The sequence below is a fragment of the Archocentrus centrarchus genome, unplaced genomic scaffold, assembly GCF_007364275.1.
Source record: "Archocentrus centrarchus isolate MPI-CPG fArcCen1 unplaced genomic scaffold, fArcCen1 scaffold_58_ctg1, whole genome shotgun sequence".
Classification (NCBI taxonomy): domain Eukaryota; kingdom Metazoa; phylum Chordata; class Actinopteri; order Cichliformes; family Cichlidae; genus Archocentrus; species Archocentrus centrarchus.
Window position 1 is genome coordinate 825,746 of NW_022060279.1, and position 23,878 is coordinate 849,623.

At 42.1% G+C, this 23,878-nt stretch overlaps 2 protein-coding genes across 2 annotated transcripts; one reads left to right on the plus strand and one right to left on the minus strand.

The window, feature by feature from the left end:
- Window positions 1-1,954: 1,954 nt before the first annotated feature.
- On the minus strand, window positions 1,955-5,442 carry LOC115777617 (uncharacterized). Its single transcript, XM_030725535.1, has 10 exons — window positions 5,370-5,442; window positions 4,392-4,507; window positions 4,075-4,209; window positions 3,864-3,994; window positions 3,621-3,757; window positions 3,454-3,547; window positions 3,021-3,359; window positions 2,757-2,940; window positions 2,517-2,641; window positions 1,955-2,314 (listed from the first exon to the last, which is right to left on the minus strand). The coding sequence occupies exons 2-10, from the start codon at window positions 4,483-4,485 to the stop codon at window positions 1,976-1,978; spliced, it is 1,578 nt and encodes a 525-aa protein (XP_030581395.1). The 5' UTR covers window positions 4,486-4,507; window positions 5,370-5,442; the 3' UTR covers window positions 1,955-1,975.
- Window positions 5,443-9,233: 3,791 nt separating this feature from the next.
- On the plus strand, window positions 9,234-15,049 carry aoc2 (amine oxidase copper containing 2). The gene is made up of 5 exons (XM_030725534.1): window positions 9,234-10,875; window positions 11,860-11,978; window positions 13,732-13,898; window positions 14,047-14,179; window positions 14,256-15,049. The coding sequence occupies exons 1-5, from the start codon at window positions 9,303-9,305 to the stop codon at window positions 14,544-14,546; spliced, it is 2,283 nt and encodes a 760-aa protein (XP_030581394.1). The 5' UTR covers window positions 9,234-9,302; the 3' UTR covers window positions 14,547-15,049.
- Window positions 15,050-23,878: the final 8,829 nt, after the last annotated feature.

Here is a 23,878-nt window from a genome sequence, read left to right on the forward strand (position 1 = left end):
ATAATCTTTAAACATTTTATGTTTGGCTTCAAACCTCATAGACCACATATGTAACAATGGACCTATTTTTCTAATAGAAGATGGATAGTGGATCATAAAATGATGCTTAGGTATCAAGTTTCTATGTGGATATAAGAACTTAAAGAGTCTGTGATGCTCAACAATCAAATGCTTCAAATATATTGTCATACCCAAAGTGAGGATAGGAGAGAAGACAATGTTCATTATTTCCAGTAACAACAGTAACATGTACCAGTTTTTGTCTCCTACAGGAATAATGTCCCCAAACAAAAGTGGAATGTTTTTAACAAGACACAATGTCTGAACAGAATTCAAACCTATGCCATTTCCAGCACTTTCCAAAATAATTTTTGTGGGACGGTTTTTCCTTTCTAAATACCCATAATCAAAACTATAAATTCTGGAAAGTAAGTCTTGTTCTGATATGAAGTTTTGAGTAAGATATTCAAAAAGTAATTTGATCTCGTACTGAGCAACACCCTCAAGAAGATCATGCATTATATCAAAGGAATAGTTGTTAGAAACATGAAAATATCTCAATGAATTCAGTGAGGATTTTTTCTTCAAACCATATAATGACTTTAGCTGTGGATTTTCTTCAAGAGATTTATAATGCATTTCAAAAATCTCCTTTCCTCTAAGTATTACCTTAGGATCATCCTCACTGTAAACAGTCTGACAGTCACTTTTTTCTATTAAACAAATCCGACAAAAGTAATGACTACTAAAAGATTAATTAAAACCAAGAATTGTGTGCATTCCTAAATTATCTCCAGTTATCTGGGAGATTGTGCCATACACTGGCTCATCAGAGAATGGAAGACTATGGCCTTGGCTTTCCAGATTTTTTAGATCTTTCATTAATGGCTCCAGAATAGCATCAAAACCATATTTGTGAAGATCTTGTGCATGAAATAGCGATATCAAATGAATATTCATCAAAAATGAATTAAATTTAGGAGGCAGGTTTCTTAGAACAAATTAAAGACAGCCAATTTTGTGAATTCCATGTTTAGAGCCCAGGGGATTGGCTGGTTCAAAATCATCATAGAATATTTGAATTTGTAAGGCAGCTTTTTTTGCTGAAAACAAAGGATGTGTTTTATAATAGCTTCCATCAGAAAAGTCTGTGTAAGTGTCTTTCTCTGATCCACATTCTCTCTTAAGTAGAGCACAGATATCCTGATTTCTGCACATAAACTGCAATGTTTCCAATATCGGCACATATACAAAAGTATCCTTCACAGGAACCTGATCATATGTACCAGATTTCTGATTTCGTCTGCTGTCATATCTTATACCCAGTGTTACCTCCACTGGATCAACAACACCCCATTTAAGGTTGAAATATTTGTTTCGTTTCCATTCTGTATTTAAGTTTGTGAATGGGTTTTCAAATTGTTCAAATGACTCATTTATCACAGAAATATTGGGATCAGTCAAGGGTAATGCAGAAATAGCTGTCTGCTTTGCTTTTAAGTGAATCTCATTCGTTAGCTCTTCTAAATCCCCCACTATTGAGGACACTAGACTGCCAGAGATCCCACTGCCCTGTAATTTAGCTACTATAGATGCACACGTCTCTTTAGTTTGATCTTTAGAAATCTGTGAGGAAGTGCTCTCATGAGGTGAATCAGAAGAACAGCACTGATTTAAGGGGGTTAACTGGTCATCCAAAGCATCTGCTTGACATGTCACAATTGGATTACAAGATGATGAACTTGGAATGGCTAAACTTTGTGAAATTTGCTGAACATTACTATGAACCTTATTAAGATGCTTTCGAAAACCTGTATATGTCAGAAACTGATGCCTGCAGCCTTGCTGAGAACAAAACAATTTGAACTTTGGCCCAGGATAGTAACTATGTTCAACTCTTAAATGTGAGATCAACTGCTGGCTGCTTGGATACAGTTTCTGACACATAAAGCACGTCAACATTTTTTAGCCTGACTTACTCACAGGAGAGCACAAGGGGCTGATTAAGCAGCCTTGCTCTCAAGTCCCTAACTCTGGGTGATTCCTTCATTTTGCCAACATCAGTGTTATAGACTGTTGTCTGCAGAAATGTATAAAAATTCATTAATGCAGCATCATAAGAGACATTAAACACAAAATGTGCTTTGAACAGCTCATCAAATGCTCCTAGAGAGCGGTTTGCCTGGCACGGGATGAGGCACTTATCCATGACTATGTAGAAGCTATCAATCTTGCTCTTCTGACGCCCAACAGCAAGGAGGTATGGCTGCAGACCCCGTTGGCCCTGGAGATGTTCCTCAAAACTGCAGCATGACTAAGATTTAGAAAATATACACCAAACATAAGAAATAAGACATACAGCTACAGGCATTACAAAAAAAATTTTAAGATTTAAATTAGCTAACAAAAGAAATTCATGTCTAACCAGACATCTTCAAAGATGCCTTACAACCACCAGTATTTATGTCTATAAAAGCAAAGTGACAAATTACTGTACATATTTTTTATTTAATTACCTTATGAAAGACAACAAGTCTCTCAACTGCATCACAGGCACTGATTTTTGGAAACTTCTGTCCTCCAGGTGGTGGTGGAAGGAGATGTAGGAGCAGTAACAAGGAGGCCATTTCTTGGTCATAGGCTGAGGACACATTCATAAAAGTTTTCAAATGTAATATCAGAACTTTATGAGAACACAGAGCCAGTGTAGAATACTCTAAACAGTCAACCATGTTCACATATATTTAGGTACTTACTAGATGTCTTATCCTGGTCATCTCCTTGAGGGATTTCTGCTGACTGCACCAAACTTCTCAACTCAGGTGTTGAAGGGAGACGCTTAGCCTCCTTGATGACATTTGGTTTGAAGAACACATCCCACTTCTGCAGCAGTCTGGAGGAGGTTTCTTCATTAAACAGAAGGCTGAAGTCTTGATCAATCTTTAATAAAAAAGTAGAAATCCAACTATCACCACTGGGTTTAAATCCACATTTAAAGACTCACTCATTTGAACACTTACCAATCCTTTTGTGTCCAGGAACCTGGGGAACATTGTCAGAATATCAGTTCTTCCGCTGGCATCTCTAATAAGTTTGTGACGGTGCTCAAAAGTCTCTCTCATCTTCTGAAGGATCAGGGACCTGTCTGTGGTGTGGTTAAGCAGAGATATGGCTTCCTGGCAGGCATCCCCATCAAGCTGTCTTTCAACAACCACATTTCTTTGGATATTTGGGCCTCCACATGAAATGTCTTTAGAGCTACTTGGTGGCATGAGAGATCCTCTTTGAATCTTCCTTTGGACTGTTTTAAGACGCCATGAAATGTATCCTGTGCTGCTTGCTGCATCATAAAAGTGCTCCTAAAAAAAAGGAGAAAAGAAAAACAATCAGACTTTTTTATGGAAAATCAGTTTTGGGACAAAATGAAAGAACACAATTGATAAAGAACATTACATAGCCTTTTTTGGTGTATGGATCTTTGAGGGATGGGAAGAGTGTCACTATCCCAAGGGCATACTCCTCTCTGATTGCTTTAGCAGGAAGGTGCCTAACAGCAGATTTCAGATTAGTGACAAACGGTGAATTTTTACATAAACTAAAAAGTGTAAAAACACACCTACCCATGTTTATCAATCATGTCAGCCACCAGTATGTTCACCATTTGTCTTCTTGTGGCATCACTTAGAGTTTCTGTTGTTTTATACTCCTGCAAAACTTCTACACCCCCAGACTTGCTTTGAAGGACACCTTCAACCCGCTATGAAATGAAGAACAGATAAAGGAAATTTATGGTGATATTCAGATTACCCAAATATGACAAAACAGGTTTAAAGAGTTTAGAGGCACACAAAAAATATTGTTACCTTTTTAGCAGACACTGCATTCTCAGTTTTTTGCTTCTTGCATGGGATCTCATCCATTTGTATTGCTAATGTTGATGCATTTGAGCTGAAGCTTGAGTCAGACTCAGAAGCAGATGAACATTCAGAGAACTCTGAAGAACAAAATAAACATCAGTTTCACCCTTTTTTAAAATCTGGTTGATGCTTGATTTAATTTGCTTTTATATCTCACCATCATGGCAGAAAACCTTCAGTACAACACTGCCTTGTCTAATGAGGTCACTGAATATTTCTTCATCAACTTCAGTATCTGTTGCATCCTTGTATGTAACTTTGGCATCAGGTGGCAGGCAAAATCTTTCAATGACTGGAAAAGTAATAAGGCTAAATTTAGAGCCTAATGCCAAATTGTGTCATTAACTTATTAATTGCTTTTTTGTGTTGATCATACGATTAGCATGGAGATTGGAGAACATATTGCAAAACTAAAAATTACTCATCACAGATTTGTAAAAAATAAGTGTTGAGAACTAAGTAATTATAACGAACCTTTCTCATGGAACTGATGAAAGTCAAACTGCCCTTCAACCTCATCCAACTTCACATATTTTTGCACCTCACCATAGTTAACCTGGATCAACATTTTACTGAAGCATGGAATAAACCTAGACAAAGCAAAATACAGTTTATAAGTAAAAGTGTTCCCCTTAGTGCGTCTGCAGTAGGGACATGTCTCCTCTTTCCCACCAACAGGGTTCCGGTGCTGGTGCGAGTATTCTAACCGTTCAGCGGCTGTGAATTAGGCTGGGCTCTAAGGCTGAACTTGCTGCTTTGTATCAGTTCATATCACAGATAAAAGGACACAAAGTGCGTACTTGTCGTCTTGCTCTAATCGCTGTCTGTGTTTCCCTCTGTGCTGCACACAGATGCTGCAGTAGTTTGGTTTGGACCGTGAAATGTGTTTGCAGCACAAGAAAGGGGAGCGTGTTCTCCCATGTATGTGCCCTTGCGCTTCCGTGTCCAGACGAGGACTCGCCCACACTCGTACCTTAAGGAGCAGTTCACAAAGCGCAGTGGAAACGCGGGCCCGTTCTTAAGCGTTTCGCCGGTTTATTGGAACCAGCACCAGCACTGGCACGAGCACCGGCACCTCTGCGGTGGAAAAGTAGTCAGCGGTACCACTGAAGGTCCAGTGAAGGCTAATAGGCGGGAACCTTTACATTCCCACGCCAAAATCATGATTTTAAATGGCAAAAAACACAAAATTTTTATTTTTTACGAGTATATGGTCCGATATTATTATTATTATTTAAGTGCTACCGTTACAACAGTGTTAGTTTTAAGTACAACAGTTGCTAGCAAGCAACCCACACGTAGGCTGCTAGCTAGTGCATTGTGTAAAAGTTGTTGCAAAATAGACACATTTAGCTGCCATTCAATGAAGTATTAATTAGTAAAACAAAAGTCACATCATTCACTCTATCAATTTAATAGTGCTTGACCAAAGATTTAGGAAGTTGCACTTACCGTGTAGAACAGCAGGAGAAGGACAAAATGGAGCCCTGCTCAGACTGCACTCAAACCAGGACTGTGAAGAAGGGGGAGGAGCTTATTTTCCCCCGGGCAGAGTAAAGTCAACACCGGCCCAATCAACTCTGGGAAATAACTCGAACACTGAGCACCATTTAAATCTCTAAGTGTTAAAACAACACTTATTGAGTTAAAATCAACTCTGAAACATTTAACCCTGAAATTTTAACTCTGTAGTTTTTGCTGTGTACCACAGTACACCAAAATGTCACATCTCTGACATACATTGTCCAATCTATTCCAAACTTCACAGGCTTAATGGGAGGGTAAGGGAGACCGGACACACCCATCTATCACCTTTGTTTTACACTCATAACGCCACCTAGTGGTGACATGAAATCAGTAGGACACTGATAATCATCATCCTATGGTCATTACAGTTTCATTGATGGCTGCAGGCATTACATAGAGCATTGTGACATATTAATTAGTGGGCACTCACCGACGCCACCTAGTGGAAGCGGGAGACGAACGACGGGAAGTACAGCTAGCCTGCTGAGCCGTCAGCAGCCGGGTGAGCCCGCTACTCTCTCGTCTGCGAGAACCTCCGAGCGCGGCTCGGCTGGAGCGTGCCACGGGTCGACGCGCACCGGGTGCGAGGGCCCGCTCATCGCCGCTTGCGGCTTTAATATTTAATATGAATTCAGTATTATCAACTTAAAAACATCTATTTTACTCAAAATTCCACCTACAATTTAAGTTTTATTTACTTGGTTTTCTTCCATTATGATTCATAACTACATTAGAGTGGCAAATTCTAATTTAGTTGGGGCCACTCAGTTTATTTAAGGAAACCGATTGCCTTAAACCTTTAACATTGAAGCAACACAGTTGAATGCTGGTTACTTACTCGTCTGCTTAGGATTTCAGTGTTCAAAAGTTCCCAGTTTCACATCACTAATCTGGTCAATCCAGATATTTTACATCAGTGAATACAAATACAAATTATCCACAAATTTCAAACAGAAATGGGAAAATGACATACCAAGGATGCTGAGGTCATTTTCCTGAATCAGATTCCTATGACTGGAAATTTTAAACTTTGAAATTTAAGTCCATTCCCACTCACCAAATGATACCCATTCCCAGAGAGCTGAAGGAAAGCAGAATACAGCTGTTGTGCTCATCCATGGAGCATTACACTGAAAATGTTAGCCAGCAAAATCTGATTCAAGTGCAATTAAAATTCTAAAATGAAACTGGTGAATAAACTGGCTTCATACAAAAATCATGGGAAGACTGTCACAGTAAAACACAGACTATAAACACCTTTATAAAATAAAATTCCTCTGTATTTGCACATGGTAGCTGCTGGGCTGGATTATCCAGCAGGCATTCTGCCCCTTTCTCCGTCATACTGATGAGGTTATTCATCTCTCCCAAAAATGATCTTTTAAATTTTATTTATTTTAATTTTAAAAAGAGGTCTGGGCGCTTCATAATTCATTTAATGACAGATATTTAAAGCTTTCACTGAACCTATTGTGATGTTAACTGTCATTTTTTCTGGGTTATAGCACATTTTGAACTATTATGTGTACCATGTCTGCTCAAATTCTTGTGTGATATGTCAAATTACTACCTAATTATTAAAAACCTAGATCATCAAAACAAGTTGGTGAGGGCCCACTGCACATGTGAGCCCAGGGCTCTGTAACTGGATGATCCAGGCATGGGTACTGCAACCATGCAACATTACACAAAAATAACAAACAGCAACAGGTCCTTGCTGAGGAGCTCCCACAGTATCTGGGGATAAACACAGAGCTCTGAAAATGGTTCACTGTACATGAACATTATGCTTTACAGTGAAAGGCCCAGAGGGTGTTCTGACTGGTTTTTAGCATGCAAGCCAAAAAAGGAACTTTGAGAACCTGACTTTCAACTTGTTGCCACCGTTACTTCAACTCATTTTTCAGGACTGTAGCTTAGGTTTGAGTTGCTTTCACCCACCATCAAGAGGACAATGTGGATAAAGTCAAAGAAGACACTTGGGGTAGTTCAAATGGAGATCATGCATCAGTCCAAACAAAATCACCAACACATCTAGCCAAGATGTGTGAGACATTGCAACCTGATCCTTAAGGATGACTCGCAGCATGTTTCAAAGGGAATTCCTGCAGTCACCTCCTCTTCATTGACCATTGCCACCACAGCCACAGTAGATCCCTCCTGGGTTGCCCCTAACTTGACCTGGAAACTGAATACATCTTCAGTAGGTGCAATATCATAAAATCACTATGAGCTAAGAGTTCAAGATCTTCCAGACTGATCATAACTCATTTTTTTATTTGAACTTACGATGTCTTTTCTTTTTCTTCGTGAGTGAGATGAATCAGATTCATATCTCTCTCAAACAGTTTTTTCTTGAACTGCTCCACCATTTCAAGCCTCATCACTCTCAGACTGGATGTTTCTAATTTTAGAGATATGCAAGAAAGCAGTCCTACATATTTGTTTAATGTGTGCATTGAAGGACATCCTAATTTAAAAAAAAAATACCCCAAGATTCCTCACAGTGTTGCTGGAGGTGAAGGTAATGCCATCCAGATTAAGTATCTGGTTCAACACCATGTTTCTAAGATTTCAGTTTTGTCTGACTTTAAAAGCAGGAAATCTGGATTCATAGATCGATAAAGCTGGATATCATCTGCACAGCGATGCTTTCTAATAATACTGCCAAAGGGAAGCATGCAGAACAGTGCTTGGAGGTTAGCAAATGTCCAGTAAACTGTTTTTTTTTAATGTTCCTACAAGCATCACAAAAGATGAATGCAACAGTTTAGTGACGTCAGTCACAGGTTTGATGCAGTTATTGTTATTAAGTCTTATTCCCTTTAATCTATTTTAAGTTTGGCTTCAGCCCAAAGGTGCTGTCTTCTGAACTGTGCATCAGATCCAGATGGAAATACCTGGCAATAAAAGCTGAGATGTTGATCATTTGTCTCTTTGTCATAAGCTGGTGTGCAGAAATTGTTTTCTACTGTCTCTTTATTGATTAGAATAAGATAAAAAAAAATGTTTTTTTTTTTTAAAGAAAAGCTTCTTGATTAGAAAAAACATCTTACCTGGACTGACTCTAATCCCCGACCTCTTACACTTATTTACTTATTGAAGGTCAGTGTCTACATTCAGTTTTTGCCTTCCTGCCTCGATCAGAGGTGATGTCAGGGTTTCAGACCCTCTGCTCTAGAACCTCTGCACAGGGACACTGTTATGTTTACAGACATCGAGTCACAGTTAATTATGTAGCAATAGCCTATTTGTAATGGTCAGAGAAAAGGGAGAAGCTGTGCTCGTTTTCTTCCAAATGCATTACATGACTACCTACAGAAAGAGATGCAAACAAAGACGTGCATGGGGGGGGGGGGGGGGGGGGGGTTAATCTAAAATAGGTGAACGCTGATGACCATTTCTAAAAAAAAAAAAAAAAAAGGCCAGTGTCTTCGTGTATGCTCCGTTTATTGACTGTCATGCAAACGCAGCCAAATATAATCATTGTGCATGTGTTGCATATCCAATATGTGCATGTAAACATGCGTCAAGTTTGGGGGGTTAAAAAGATGTTTTTATGTACAGTCTTCAGTTTTAAGCTGAGAACGAGGCTTGCACGGCGTAAAGAATGAAATATGATGAAGGTAAATTATTTTCTTACCGTGCGTAAAATCGTGCATAAAATAATCTCGTTTACAGGAAGTAGATGAAACAGTTTCATAAGGACTCCAAGAAGGAAGGAAAAGGGGCCGGAGGTAATGAGATCCGTGCAGAGAGGGCTGGGAAAACTGAGGGGGCTCAATTCGCCTTTTCAAGATTGCCGGAGCGCTTTCCTGCCCAGAGCGCATTCCTCTCCTCTTCCTCCAAGCGTGCATAATGGTAGAGCGGACGATGAACCCTTTGGCAAAATGGGCGCTGGTCCTTTTTGTCCTTTTCTCCATTATTCTGAATATCGTCCTCATCGGCTTCCACTCCAGCAGGGCACCCAAATGTTCCCGTCAGCGTCTCCACCCGTTACGGGGCAGACACGACAACCGCACCCTCGTGTTCGCTGACCTCACCCGGGAGGAGTACGAGAAGGTCCAGAAGTACATGCTCAAACAGAAAGACTTGGCTATATCCACCAACCAAATCACAAAGCCATCGGAAAACTTCCTCTTCTTAATAGACCTCTCTCTACCAAAGAAAGCTGAGGTGTTGGCTTACCTGGACGGGAAAGGTACCAAGCCGGCGAGAGAGGCGACTGTAGTGGTCTTTCACGGCACCGAAAACTGCATCAGGGAGTATGTAGTGGGACCTCTGGATAACCCAACATACCACAGAGATGTGACCAAAGAGAGATACAAGATGGATGTGCCCATCAGTGCGCGTACGGTCACCGTTGGGGAGTACGTCTTGTTTTTCAATTTCTTTCAAACTGAGGTCTTCTTCAAGTTAGAGAAGCTCGTACGAGAAAGCTTTGGGGTAGGTCCGGATAAGGCGCTGAATGCGTTCGAGCAGATGCCTCGTGGAGTTCGAACCGGGGACAGAAAAACCTGGGTGTCTTTCTTCAGGGATATGAGCGGCATGTACATTCATCCTGTGGGCTTTGAGGTGCTGCTTAACCACGAGAGCCTAAACGCGTCACAGTGGCGAGTAGAGAAATTATTTTATAACGGCAAATACTTCAGCACTGTGGAAGATCTTAAACGCGCATATGACAATGGGTTAGTTAAGAAAATAGTTGTTAAAGACACACCTGACTATGGCTCTCTTAAGCCCAGGAACAAGCCTCTGCAGATCGGCCCGCAGCAGTTCTATGCAGAGGGGGCGCGCTACAGCGTCGAGAACAACCACGTCCTGTACCTGGACTGGAGCTTCGCTTTCGGACTGAGCGCTCTCACGGGCATGAGGGTTTTCGATGTGCGGTTCAAGGGTGAGAGGATCGCGTACGAACTGAGCGTACAGGAGGCCATGTCAGTGTACGGTTCAGTGACACCGGGGATGATCATCACCAAGTTCCTGGATTCAAGCATCGGCATAGGGCGCTTTGCGCACGAGCTCGTCCGTGGCATTGATTGTCCCTATGAGGCCACCTTCGTGGACACGTACCGCTACATTGATGTCCCAGTACCGGTCAGGTTCAGAAACTCTATCTGCATCTTCGAGCACAACATGGGTCAGCCCCTGCGCAGACACTTCGCTGACTTCGTCCACCACAGCTTTGGAGGAATGGCAAACAGCGCTTTAGTGTTCAGGACCATCACGGCTATCGGAAACTACGATTACATGTGGGATTTCATCTTCTACCAGAGCGGATCAGTGGAGGCCAAAGTGCACGCAACCGGTTACATTTCCTCCTCCTACCTGACGGACGGGAGTAAGATACACGGACACCAGGTGGCTGAAAATGTCCTGGGAAACATTCACACCCACTTCGTCAACTTCAAGGTGGACCTGGATGTACTCGGTGAGTGACGTAGCTGCATATTTAAATGTAATTTTCTGCACAAAACTCATGTTAAAAAAGAGAACAAAAAATGAGAAGGAAGAGAAAATATTTTGGGTCCTCAGTAGCTACCTTTAGCCAGGCTATCTGGCTAAAGGTAGCCATCATATATATTTCCCCTCTGTTAATTAAGGTTGGACTGAGCCTTCCAAACCTGAAAGACGCACAGCTGATTCTCCCTGAGCCTGCGTCTGCTGTAGACGCAGGCTCAGGGAGAATCAGCAGGCTTCCCGTTAAAAAGGAGTTTTTTGTTCCCACCAGTGACACGTTTTTACTCATAGGGGATCGTTTGTTTGTTTGGGAGGTGGGGGGTGTTATAGGGATTTCAATTTATAATTTTTTTGGCAGCTGTAGAGAAGAACACACATGCGCACACACGCACGCACACACACGCAACAACAAACTTTATACACGTGTATACTGTTTGTGTACACTCCTAAGTGTACTGGGCACACACAAAAATTAGCAGGGGAAGAATTATGAATTCCAGAATCCACAGGAGAAAAGAGCTCTAGTGTTTGTTCCTGCACCCAAAGGCAATTTATCTTTTGCAGCTTTGTGTTCAGAAGTCTTACCAGGGAGCCGTGATGTTTCGAGAGGAAGTCTGTATACTGCTGAGAAGTTTCCGAAGCATCGTCCTCTCACAAACTGAGTCTGTAGTTCCAGTCCCGTTTAGTTCTTTTGGCATTAAAAAGAAATAAACACCAAATTCATTGATATGGAGTGTCTGATGACCCTGCCAGATTAAGTTGATGTGATGTCATCTCTGTATTCCTCAACCCCTTCACTGTTCTGTTAACATCCACATCAATCTTCTTGATTGTGGATGTGGTGAGTCTTTTGTGTTCATAAACAAAATGAAGACGACCTTCCAGAGATTCAATGAAGCATCAAAATGCAGAAAAAAACAACCCGAACAACACATTTGCCTCTTTTCTTCTGCAGGTGTAAAGAATGTATTCCAGACCAAAGACATGGAGTACGTTAATGTCTCGCTGCCATGGATGCCTGATCACCACGCCATGATCCCTAAGCTGGTGGAGAAGCAGCTTAAAACAGAAAAGGTCTGCTCCGTCTTTATTCACTTGCATTTTTCATAACCTGCAGAGAAGAGGAGCAGTGTGCCACACAGGTCAGGAAATATAGCAACACCCTAATGCAGCCAGTGGAAAGGTTCTAGGTTAGAATATGATCAGTCCATCTCTATTGATGGGCTATGTACCACAGGCTTTTAAGGTGGCTGTAATTAAACCTCTACTTAAAAAGCCATCACTGACCCAGCTGTCTTAGCTAATTATAGGCCAATCTCCAACCTTCCTTTTCTCTCAAAGATCCTTGAAAGAGTAGTTGTAAAACAGCTAACTGATCATCTGCAGAGGAACGGTTTATTTGAAGAGTTTCAGTCACAGTACAGAAACAGCATTAGTGAAGGTTACCAATGATCTTCTTACAGCCTCTGACAGTGGACTCATCTCTGTACTTGTCCTGTTGGACCTCAGTGCAGCTTTGATACTGTTGACCATAACATTTTATTACAGAGATTAGAGCATGGTCTCAACCCCCCCATGCACACAAATTGATATGAAATATATAATACAATTTGGCCCTTTACATTATTTTTTTAAAGTTTTGCTTCTCCTCTAATTAAGACAACCATTTCTCATGTACTTTCAATCAGAGGTCCCCAGGTACCGGTCTGTAGGTCATTTGGCACCAGGCCACACTGAAAGAATAAATAACTTACATTATTTGCCTTTTATTTAGTATTTGAGTCTGAACGACATTTTATTTTGAAAAACTGAATTGAATTGAATCTCCTTGGGGCTTTTCTGTGTGGAGTCTGCATGTCTTCCCTTTGCCTGGTTTCCTCCCACAGTCCAAACACATTCTTATTCTGTTAAATGCTGAATCTAAATCAGCAGTAGGTGGGGATGTGTTTGATTGGGTGGCATCAGGGTGGCTATACCTCAGGAGGTAAAGCAGATCACCTACTGATCGGAAGGTCAGCGGTTCGATTCCTGCATGCTGCATGCCAATGTATCCTTGGGCAAGTTGCTCTCTGACGCAACCGTTGGAGTGTGAATGTTAGTTAATTGAAGTGCTAAGTTAATCATGGAAGTGTGTGTATGAGTGCTCAGACTGAGCACTATATAAGAACTAGTCCAATTTACCATCACTTCCTCATTGCCAGTTTTGTAAAGATGTGGATATTAACTAATCAGAAACATGATCTCAGACTACATGTTAAAGAAACCTGTCGTAAAGTACAAATGAAATCAATGCCCCAGTACTAAAACCTGCAGACTGATCAATCAGATGTTCTGTTCTCTACATTTAATGGAAGAGCGGTAGAAAAAATTACACCTGAAAGGAAAGAAATTTTTATGGTGGTGTGCAACCTGTCAGTTTTCCATCACTCAGACAGACTGTGCTAAGCTGCTATTAGCAACAATAGCTCTTGTTCTGCTCTGTGACGGTGAAGTTCAGTCAGCCCCAGTCTGGAGAACTGATGAATGACAGGACCACTGCAACAACCCAGTTCAAGTCTTGTGTTTTGTGATTCAAACATAACAAGTAAATTTTAAAAGCGATGTGCTCAGTTGTCCTTACTGATCAACAGAATGGCCTGCAGAACAACGGGCAGGGTTAATCCAGAAAGGTAAAGAAAGGAACAGAACGATATACAGGTGGGAATGAAAGTCAGGTGGGAACATTAAGGGTGAGGTAGTCAGAAGAACCCAGATGTAACTCATAATCACCAGGTTCCAATTGTTTTAACTTAAATTTGTTGGGCTGATGCCTGTGACACGTCTGCAGGAGGCTGCCTTGCGTTATGACACCAAGACAGCTCGCTACCTCCACATCGCCAGCAACAAGACCAACCGCTGGGGCCACCAACGCTCCTACAGGCTGCAGGTGTATAGCTTTGCAGGAGACCACCTTCCAGAGAGCGAGGCAGAGGAGAAAGCCATGTCCTGGGCCAGGTAGGACTGAATTATATCATAATAATATCACTGAATATATCATTTTATGTATTTAATATCCCATCAATAATGCAGTTAATATTAGCTTTTTATAAGACGGACAAAAAAATTGTAAGCTTCTAATCCACCCTTTGTGATCTGTCTCCAGGTATAAGGTTGCTATTACTAAGCATAAGGACTTGGAGCAGACCAGCAGCAGTCTGTATAGTCAAAACGGCATCTGGACTCCAGCTGTTGACTTCAGCAAGTACATCGAGGACAATGAAAGCATCGAAGATGAGGTACGTCACAGAAATGCTAACACCAACCAAATAAGTCAGCATTAAATTGGCTAACTTTGACTTTATGTGTCTGCAGGACCTTGTTGCCTGGGTGACCACTGGATTCCTCCACATCCCTCATGCTGAGGACATCCCCAATACTGTGACGGTGGGCAATGGGGGCGGGGTCCTGCTGCGGCCCCACAACTTCTTTGATGAGGACCCGTCCATCCACTCCGCTGACGGGGTGTACTTCAGGCCAGGCAGCGAGAGCAGCTGTGAATACAACAGGATGGCCTGCCTCTCTCAGGACACCTGCAGCCCTGTCTGGGAGCCGTTCACCTACAACGGCTTCGAAGGAGTCATGAAGTTTTACGACTGGGCCTAATTTTTTGCATCGGTGTGTCGGAGCTTCAGAGCCGTAATGAACTCAGACATGCTTGGCCTTATGTAACGATCAGGAAGGTCGTGCAAGCATATACACTGAGAAAAAAAAGTTTAAAAAAGGGTAATATTCTGGCAGGTGGGGCACCAGAAAGATACCATAAAATCATGGAAATTTACAGACGTGAAAATTTGGGAAATTTTCTATATTTAGAATACAGAAAATTTCCATATTTTTATGGGACAGTAAATTAAAATACAGTTGCTTTAGCTTTTGATTTACATGAAATATTGTGTATTTTTATAATATTTTTATATTAAATAAAAGATTAACATGAAAACAATGAAATTACGTAATGATATAGTCAAACACTGTTGTAATGCAATTAATCAGGCCTAAAATGGCAGAAAAGTGTTACTTGTTGGGTTTATGATGTAATTTCATGTGAAAATCTTGTACTTCTTTCCATAATCAGTGTAATAAATTGATATACCACCCATTAAAAAGAAAAGTCTAAATATTTCTGAACTCGGGTTTATAATAGTGTACTGTTCATTATCATATTGACTGTAAAATGGGTTTTTACGTGTATTCCAACACAAAACTACACGGTGGGTGAATGCCATAAACCAGTGAACGAAGAGATTTTGTTTTACGACTCTTAAACAATTAGGACACACTTACTTCCTGTGCCTCAAAGTTTTATTCTGTTAACAAACAGCCCACAACAGAAAACATTGACAAATCGAACAATCTGTTAAAGAAAAACAGAAACGCTCTGTTCCAATTGTTCCAAACAAAAATTAAAAACCTCTAACAATGAAACCTGGGGTAGCACAGTGGCATGGTGGTTAGCACTGTTACCTCACAGCAGGAAGGTTCTGGGTTTGAATCCACCATCTGGGATGGCCGGGACCTTTCTGTGTGGAGTTTGTATGGTCTCCCAGTGTCTGCATGGGTTCTCTCTGGGTACTCCAACTTCCTCCCACAGTCCAACAACATTAAGATAGGTTAGTGTTTCTAAATTGCCCACTAGTGTGAGTGGTTTTCTGTCTCTCTGTGTTGGTGTTACAGCAGACTGACAACCTGTCCAGGGTGTCTCCTGCCACTCTTCCTATGGCAGCTAGGATAAGGCTCCAGCACCCCCGTGACCCTGAATTGGATAAAGAGAAAAAGATGGATGCATGGATACCAGAGGCAGCTGATGGCTGCAAGGCCACAGACATGTATCTCCCCTGTTTCTTTGATTTGTTTGTCTTTTCTTGGATGGGTGTTCTCATTGTGTAAATTATGTACAATGACTAATAAAGGAAACTTGAAACTTAAAGTTACACTGAACATGACAAGTTTATCTGGTGCTGTAGACACCTAAAGATGTTTGGACACTTGTAAACAGCAAAGTTATGTTTCAATTCAGGTGCAGCTAACAACAGGTAGTTCAGGTCCACTGTGAAACCCAGTGAAACAATCAACTAGAATTCCCCAGACAATATCGGAACTGCTTGGTCTGCCACTTGCACCCCACTGTCTTCACTGATGAGCGCAGGTTCACATTTCAGGGAAAGATGACCACCAAACGTGCTCGAAATGTTCTTCTTTCCTTTTTCATCTTTTGCTGGCATTTATCTTAAAGAGGCATCTGTTGAATTAAATACAAAAAAAAGATAGATAAAAGGAACAATTATAAATCAGTAACTAAATGTAGCCTTCACTGTATAATATTTTTCACATTACCAATAAAATTGTCCGCTTGCTAATTGTGGTAATAGCGAATAGTTCTGACAGCGAACCAGTAAAGTTCTCAGCACAGCGGAGCGCCGGGCAATCAACTGCTGACTAGAACCCTGAAACAAGGCAAAACTGAAACTATTCAAGTCAGTGGTACAAAGGAATGAAAACTAAATGCAAGACACAGGAGACAAACGACGACCAAAATAAAACAGGAAGTGAGAAACAATTTGAAACAGGGAGAGGCGGACACAAGAACTTTCATTCAATTTTATTTATTTAGCCTGAAGGTGCTTTATAGTGTAAGGTAAAGACCCTACAATAATCAAAGGACCCCATGTCAGCAAGGACTTGGCGACAGCAGGAAGAAAAACTCGGTTTTGATGGGAAGAACAAGGCTCAGGGAGGTCACGACCGGTTGTGTAATTTACTGAAAATTAACTAATGAATATCAGCCATTGATTTTGAACTGTGGATCAACAGAATTATTTTAAAAACAAACTAATGAAACTCATCATTGTCAGTCCCCTGACTGCTGTCAGGAGTGCCATGTTGGAGAGGGTGATCAGTGACCTTCAGTGCTCTCGGTCCTCTGCTTGTGTGTCAGGGGTTTATCCTGCCCTTTCTAATCAAACTGGCCTGGACAAAAATCATGGTACTCTTAACTTTATATTTTGAGGCAATCACTGTAATCAAGTGATTTCTGTAACTCTCAGTGAGCCTTCTGCACCTCTCCACAGGTATTTTGGCCCACTCCCACGAGCAAACTGCTCCAGCTGTCTGAGGTTTGAAGGGTGCTTCTCCAGGCTGCATGTTTCAGCTTCTTCCATGGATGTTCAGTAGGATTTAGATCTGAGCTCAAAGAAAGCCACTTCAGAAAAGTCCAATCATTTGTTCTTAGCCATTCCTGGATATTTTTAGCTGTGTGTTTTGGGTCGTTATCCTGCTGGAGGACCCGTGACCTGTGCCTGAGACAAAGCTTTCTGACACTGGGAAGCACATCTTGCTCCAGAACGCCTTCATAGTCTCCAGATTTCATTGTACCGGCACAGATTCAAGACACCCTGTGCCAGATGGAGTAAAGCAGCCCCAGAACATAGCTGAGCTGAGTTGTATTATCCAGCGCTTCAATTTGTCATCGAATTTCCTCTTGCAGCCACGGCCAGGGAGGTGGGCTACACAGTCTCATGGACCTTAAACTAATGAATGATATGTGCAGCTGTGGTCACCTACACCTACACCTGTAGTTACCTTTAGTATGCTTGTCAGTAAGTGTCTTCCTCATCTCATAAGACAGCTGTCTCCTTAGCTTTCTGTGGTCCATGCTCAGTCTGGTATGCACCAGGACAGTGACAACTTTTCACCAGACAGACTGAGTCAAAGTTAGAAGGCACCTCTGATGCAAATTAGTTCCTATGGTCGACTTATCTTTTCTAGGGGTACCATCATTTTTTTCCAGGCCAGTTTCATTAGTTTGTTTTTTTAAATAATTCTTTTAAGCCACAATTCAAAAGCAATGCCTGATTTTCATGATTTATAATAAATATTTGTTATTACTTTTGTCAGATTCAAGTTAGTTCAGTGACTATTTTCTTTTTTTATCATCTGCAAAAGTTTGGTAGTTCCAAACCTGTGTGTTCTGATTTTTGTATAGTTTTTAAACTCATTTGTGATGGTTTTTTATTCCAGTAAAATTTTGAGATATTTGAGTCTGACTTAAACACATAATTGATTTTCAGCAGAATGATCATTTTAATTTTAATTTAATTTGAATTGTGATTTAGTTCATCTTTATCCAGAGGTCAATGTTGAATGGTACATGCATGCTAATTATTATGCAAATTATTGCAGGGTCTTTACCCTACAATATAAAGTGCCTTGAAGCTTGTTTGTTGTGATTTGGTGCTATATCAATAAAGCTGAATTGGACTGAATCAAATTTGGAAAGCTGTATGTTGTTCTGATCCAGTTTAGGGAGCATGAACAATTCCAATTTTGGGTAAAACTGCTAGTAGAAACTTCCAGTTAAACACTTTCTCTGCATCTAAAAAGATAACTGCGGTTTCTAATTTGTTAATTAGAAACCACCTTGATTATTATTTGTTAATAATAATCAAGGCCACTATTTAACCTGACGTTCTGCTGTCAGTCTTTGCCGAATTGTTGACTGGATAATCGTAGTGTTCCCAACGCAATGTTTGCCATCGTTCTGCTCCACTTGCCTGACCACGTTTCTGGTACCCAGATTCCCCGGAGTTTGGGAGGAGAGGTAAAGACATTACAGATTCCTGTGTCCGGACTGGAGTGAGGAACGCTGTGCCACTGATACAGTTGCATATTCTGTCTGCCCAGAGCTTGGTAAATAATCTTTGTCATCTTTTTTCTGGAGTCCTGCCCTTTGAGTCCACCCGTCCACCGGTCATGACACACTGTACTGCCAACTGTGTGTACAGTGGGAGCATGCTATGCCTCCAGGCTGGGACTATTGAAAATCTGAAGTTTGATTCAATCAGCAAACATTTGAAGAATGTAACCACACACACACACACACACACACACACACACACACACACACACACACACACACACACACACAAACACACAAACACACAAAGATATGTAGGCTTTCCATATGGTTTTGTAATAGGGGGGAAATTAAAAGCAGGTGTGTGAGTGAGTGTAAGCCAGTCCCCACTCTGCAGTCTTCATGGGAACAGACCTGGAGGGCTACGAGTGCATGTAGGGTTCAATGATCATATGAGTGTGTGCCTTGGTGAAGTTGAAGATGTGATTCTCTGCCTCAGACACAGTGAAGTGTTTCTGTTAAAGCGCTCGCTTTGCTCTGGGACTCTCTCGGATGGGTTGTTCTGGAATGCAATTTTTCATTGTATACTTGTGTACAATGACAATAAAGTTCAATCTAATCTAATCTGTTGTTTAAGTAAGGCAATGACAAGGTGAGAGCAAAGCTCCGATGAAGAATCCAGCCTAAAACAAACAAGCAGAAACACAAAACAAAAGAATAAAACTGTAACTATTTAAAAGTGGGTCCAGGGTTCCTCTCAGGAGCATAGATCACAGTCTCTATAGCGTCTGCAGTCTCTTCACTTGCCAGTTTATTAGCAACAGTCTCAAAGAAAGGGACAAGTGCAACAGGGTGGATTATTTCTGCAACAAAGTCTTTTTTTTGTAAGCCTGTCATGTCTGACAGTTTTTGCAATCAGAATGATGATCTGAATGCTCTGGTGTACCAAACATATTTGCTTTTACAAGAAGAGCTCTATTTGTTTTCTAAAGGCAATTCTTGTTAATGTTTGTATTTTTTATTTTTATTTTATTTATTCATGCCAGGTCTGACAGGCAGGTAGGAAGGGGCAAGAAGAGAGAGACAGAGAATTGGAAAAAATAAATTAAAAAAGGGACAGAACCAAAAAATTAATTAATTAATTAAAAACATACAGGTATATAAGAGGGGTAGATACACATACATACACACACAGTCGTGCTGTAGTTTGCAGCAATGTGTATGTGTGCCACTGTCATGGAACAGACTCACCAATGAGAGCAAGAAGCTGCAACCACCCCCTCGGAGTCCAGAGGCAAGCAGAGAAAGTCTCAGGGGACCCGGGCCATCCACAGCCCTCTAGGGGCTCCTCCTTCCCCTAGAGCAGAGGTCCCCAACCCCCGGGCCCCGGACCGGTACCGGGCCGTGGGTCATTTGGTACCAGGCCGCGCAAGACTAAATAACTTACATTTTTGTTTTACTTATCTGAGGCTGAACGACGTTTTATTTTGAAAAATTGGCTGATCCTCTCCTCTACATCCGTCTATGACTCTCTCTTGACGTGTGTCAAGCCGCTTCTCTCGGTCACGTGATAGTCACCGCTAAAATTAAACCCACAAGCTTCGCTGGTTCCCGTACCTGTCTAACGAAATAGGTTGGTTGACCTACGTTGCACTCGTTTAAATATTTGAGTGCTCAACAAGAGTAGAAAAGCACCATACAAGAACTAGTCCATTTACATTTTTATCTAGCAGCACAGGGATAGCAGTGAGGAGGACCCATCAAGCTGACACTCCAGCGCAGCACCGCGGCTTTGCAGCCTCTCCCTGTGAAATCAAAGCTTGTATTGGTGTGTTCTGGCCAAACCCAGCCAACCCACAGGCTAGCAAAAATGAGCAGCAGAGAAACAAGCTCAGGGCTCACACTGATTCAGCATTACAGTGAGTTGTATTTTCCATGCGCTTTATACAGTAGAAATCGCCTCAGTCGAAGTCGCAAAAATCGGATTTTCGCTCTAGTCGGATGGCTTCTGCAGGCCTCAATTTTTCCTGACGTTCATTCCAATAAAATCATCACCTAAATCAGTCAGATATTTACCTACCTCGTATGAAAAATCTGCTCCCATTGTAATGCATTTCCAATTAAATGCGATCTATAAGTCGGATGAGTTTAGCGCTAAAGCCCTCCTCAGCTCCCGTCCCCCCACTTTCCATGCATCAGCTTGTTCATGCACAATTACACTAACAACGCCTGGAGATCGCTTTAGTGTCTCTATCAGTTCATTTCACCGGAGACAATCATATGAGATTATAAAATTTGCAGAAGCAAATCCAGAGATGAAGCAGGAGCAATTGCAGCGAAATTCGATATTAGACCCCAAATTTTGAAGAAATGGATTTTATCTGACTTACACTTGTGACGGATTTTTTAATTATTTTTTTTAAATGCTGGGTGAAATTCCATGGGGCATTTAAACCCTACTGAGATTTCTACTATATGCATGTTTTTAAGGTGTATCATATTTTGAAGGCGTGTTTAAACATTACCATTGCGACCAGAGATTGTTGTGGCTTATTTATCCGCCACACCTTAAAGGCCGGTCCGTGGAAATATTTTGTAACACTAAACCAGTCCGTGGCTCAAAAAAGGTTGGGGACCACTGCCCTAGAGGAAGGAGGGAGACCCAGACGGCCACAGTCAATGGGCAAGAGCCCAGACAGAGGCAATGAGCAACCCCCCTCCCGGCTTGAGCCACCCCCAGACCACTAAGGGAGCGGGCCAAGAGACACGCCAAGACATCCAGCCATGCACCTCAGGACCCACAGGTGCCCACATCCCAGGGGCGAAAGTGACGACCAGCCGGGGGAGGCAGCGGGGAACGGTAACTCCCGCTCTCCGCAACCCCACCCACTGCAGCACAAGACCCCCCCCCGATTATCCCAAAAGTCAGGGATAATCGGACACCAGTCTAGTACACTGTGTACAATGGCTTTCCTACCCCTCACTGGGACATTCAAGCCATTGTTCACACAGCTCAAACAATCATTAATGTCCTGCTGAAATCCTTCATATGCTAACACAATCTTGGCAGAAGAATACAAACTGTCATTACTTCTGGCTGGCTTGGGAGCAAAAGAGGTAAAGTCCTTATTTTTAGCCGGCTCAGAAAACACAGTTCTTTCAATGACCAGATTATTGTCAACAGTGTCTGAAAACTCAGTCCTTGAGTTGCTACATGTTGTAAGTCTCATAAGAAAAAACGGTACTCACAAACTGTCTAGTGTTATCACACACGGGCAAGAAGGCAGTTGTGATCGGTGGCTGCACAGACTGTGCAGCGTAGCCAAGCTGGGGCTGTGCAGAGTTCACAGTGGTGGCAGGTGATGGCTGCCGATTTCACTGCCGAGAGCCAGGCTTCCTCCTGCCAGAGTGAACAGGAAGCGCAGTGGTGGCAGGCTCCTCGTCCGCATCCCACATTCGAGCCAAAAATGTGACGGGAGAGGAGCAAACAGGTGGCGGTGATGTGGGCGGCATGATACGCTGCGGTGGCAAGGAATAACATCTGCCCATTCTAATCTCCGACACAACAGGCGGAGAGCTGTTGGAGCTGGCGGGGCTCGGACTCGAGGCTGAGGTGGGGGCTTTGCTGGGGCTTGTTCCAACAGGCAGGGTCCCAGGCCCAGGTGAGTGCAGCTGAACCATAACTCACACTTACGGTGTGGCTGTAGCTCAGTAGGTAGAGCAGGTCACCTACTGATCGGAAGGTCAGCGGTTCAATTCCTGGCTACTCCAGGCTACATGCCAATGTATCCTTGGGCAAGATACTTAACCCCAAGTTGCTCTTCGACGCAACCGTCGGACTATGAATGTGTGTGAATGTTAGATAATTAAAGCACTTAGCTTAATTAATCATGGAAGTGCTTGTATGAATGGGTGTGCATGGGTAAATGTAAACGTGTTGTGTAAGCGCTTTGAGTGCTCATACTGAGTAGAAAAGTGCTATATAAGAACTAGTCGATTTACCCAGGGGCGAGCCACAACTCCCATCCCAACATGCTCAAAAATATTGCAGTCCGTGGGGTCCATTTACGGTTGCGTCATACTGTGACAATTAGGCTGTGTGGCAGGCAGGGCTGGAACCCAATGCAGGACGCATGAGGACAATGTGGAACTCAAAAACAGCTTTAATGCTGAAAGTCCATTGATAATGTCCAAAACACAAAATCCCCCAAACCAAGGTCAGACATTAAACCATAAACAACTGTATCCGACTCAGGCGAACGCAAATGTGCTGCCCCGTAAGCTGTCGAAAGCTGTACTAGCGGCGCCCGCGTCAGTATACGGGTCGAAAATCATTCTTTTCGTGCAGTGGAGGGCACTCACACAGCAGGCAGGGACCACAGATGATGATGCAACAGTGAAAAGAAGAAAACTGAAGGCTTAAATACACACGGTGGAGAGAGCAAGCAACAACAGGTGGACCAAATGAAACTAATAACGCAAAGGAAGGAAAAGCAAGCACAAGGCACAGGGAACACGGGACTGTTAAAATAAAACAGGAAATTAAACAAGACACCAACACCAACTTGACAACACGAAAAATAGCACAACAAGGGAGGAACACTAAGGGAAAACAGGGAAAACTAAACTCCAAAGCTGTGGGGAGGGAAGCTAAACACAGAAAAGGCCGAAGACACGGACACGGGGAAGACAAGAACAAAGGGAAACCAGAATAAAATACAATAACTAATAACAGGACACTGAAACAATAACAAACTGAGAATCTAAAGTGTAAGGAATCTAAGAACCACAACTAGAAATATAACAAAAACACAACACAAAACACTGGCCAATAGAGCAGGACCATGACAGCTGCAGGAAGCCCGTGAATCTGCTCCTTTGATCTAATTCTAACCGAGAGTGAAAATAAAAGTAATTAAAGCTGCAAGCGGCGATAATAGGCCCTCGCCGGCCGCAGCCCAGATGCTGGTGCCGAACTGAACCCAGCTTTTCCGGCCGTGCCAGTTTTAGCCGTTTTTTTGGCTGCTACATGTGAAATTTTGAAATGGATGAATTGGCTAACTCAAGGAAAAAGATGCCATTTTCCGGACGTTGCCATGACAATGTCTTACATATTACATCACTTTCACCTGTAGGTTTTTTATTCAGGAAGATGTGAAGAATGTGTGTACCAAATTTCATACATTTCTATGCAATTCTGAGAAAGAAAGGGTCATTTTTCAATCGCAGAAATTTTAAGCTTTTTCCCATAGGGATAAAATGGGGTAGTTTTTGTGTCGTCATGGCAACAGCGTCCAAAATA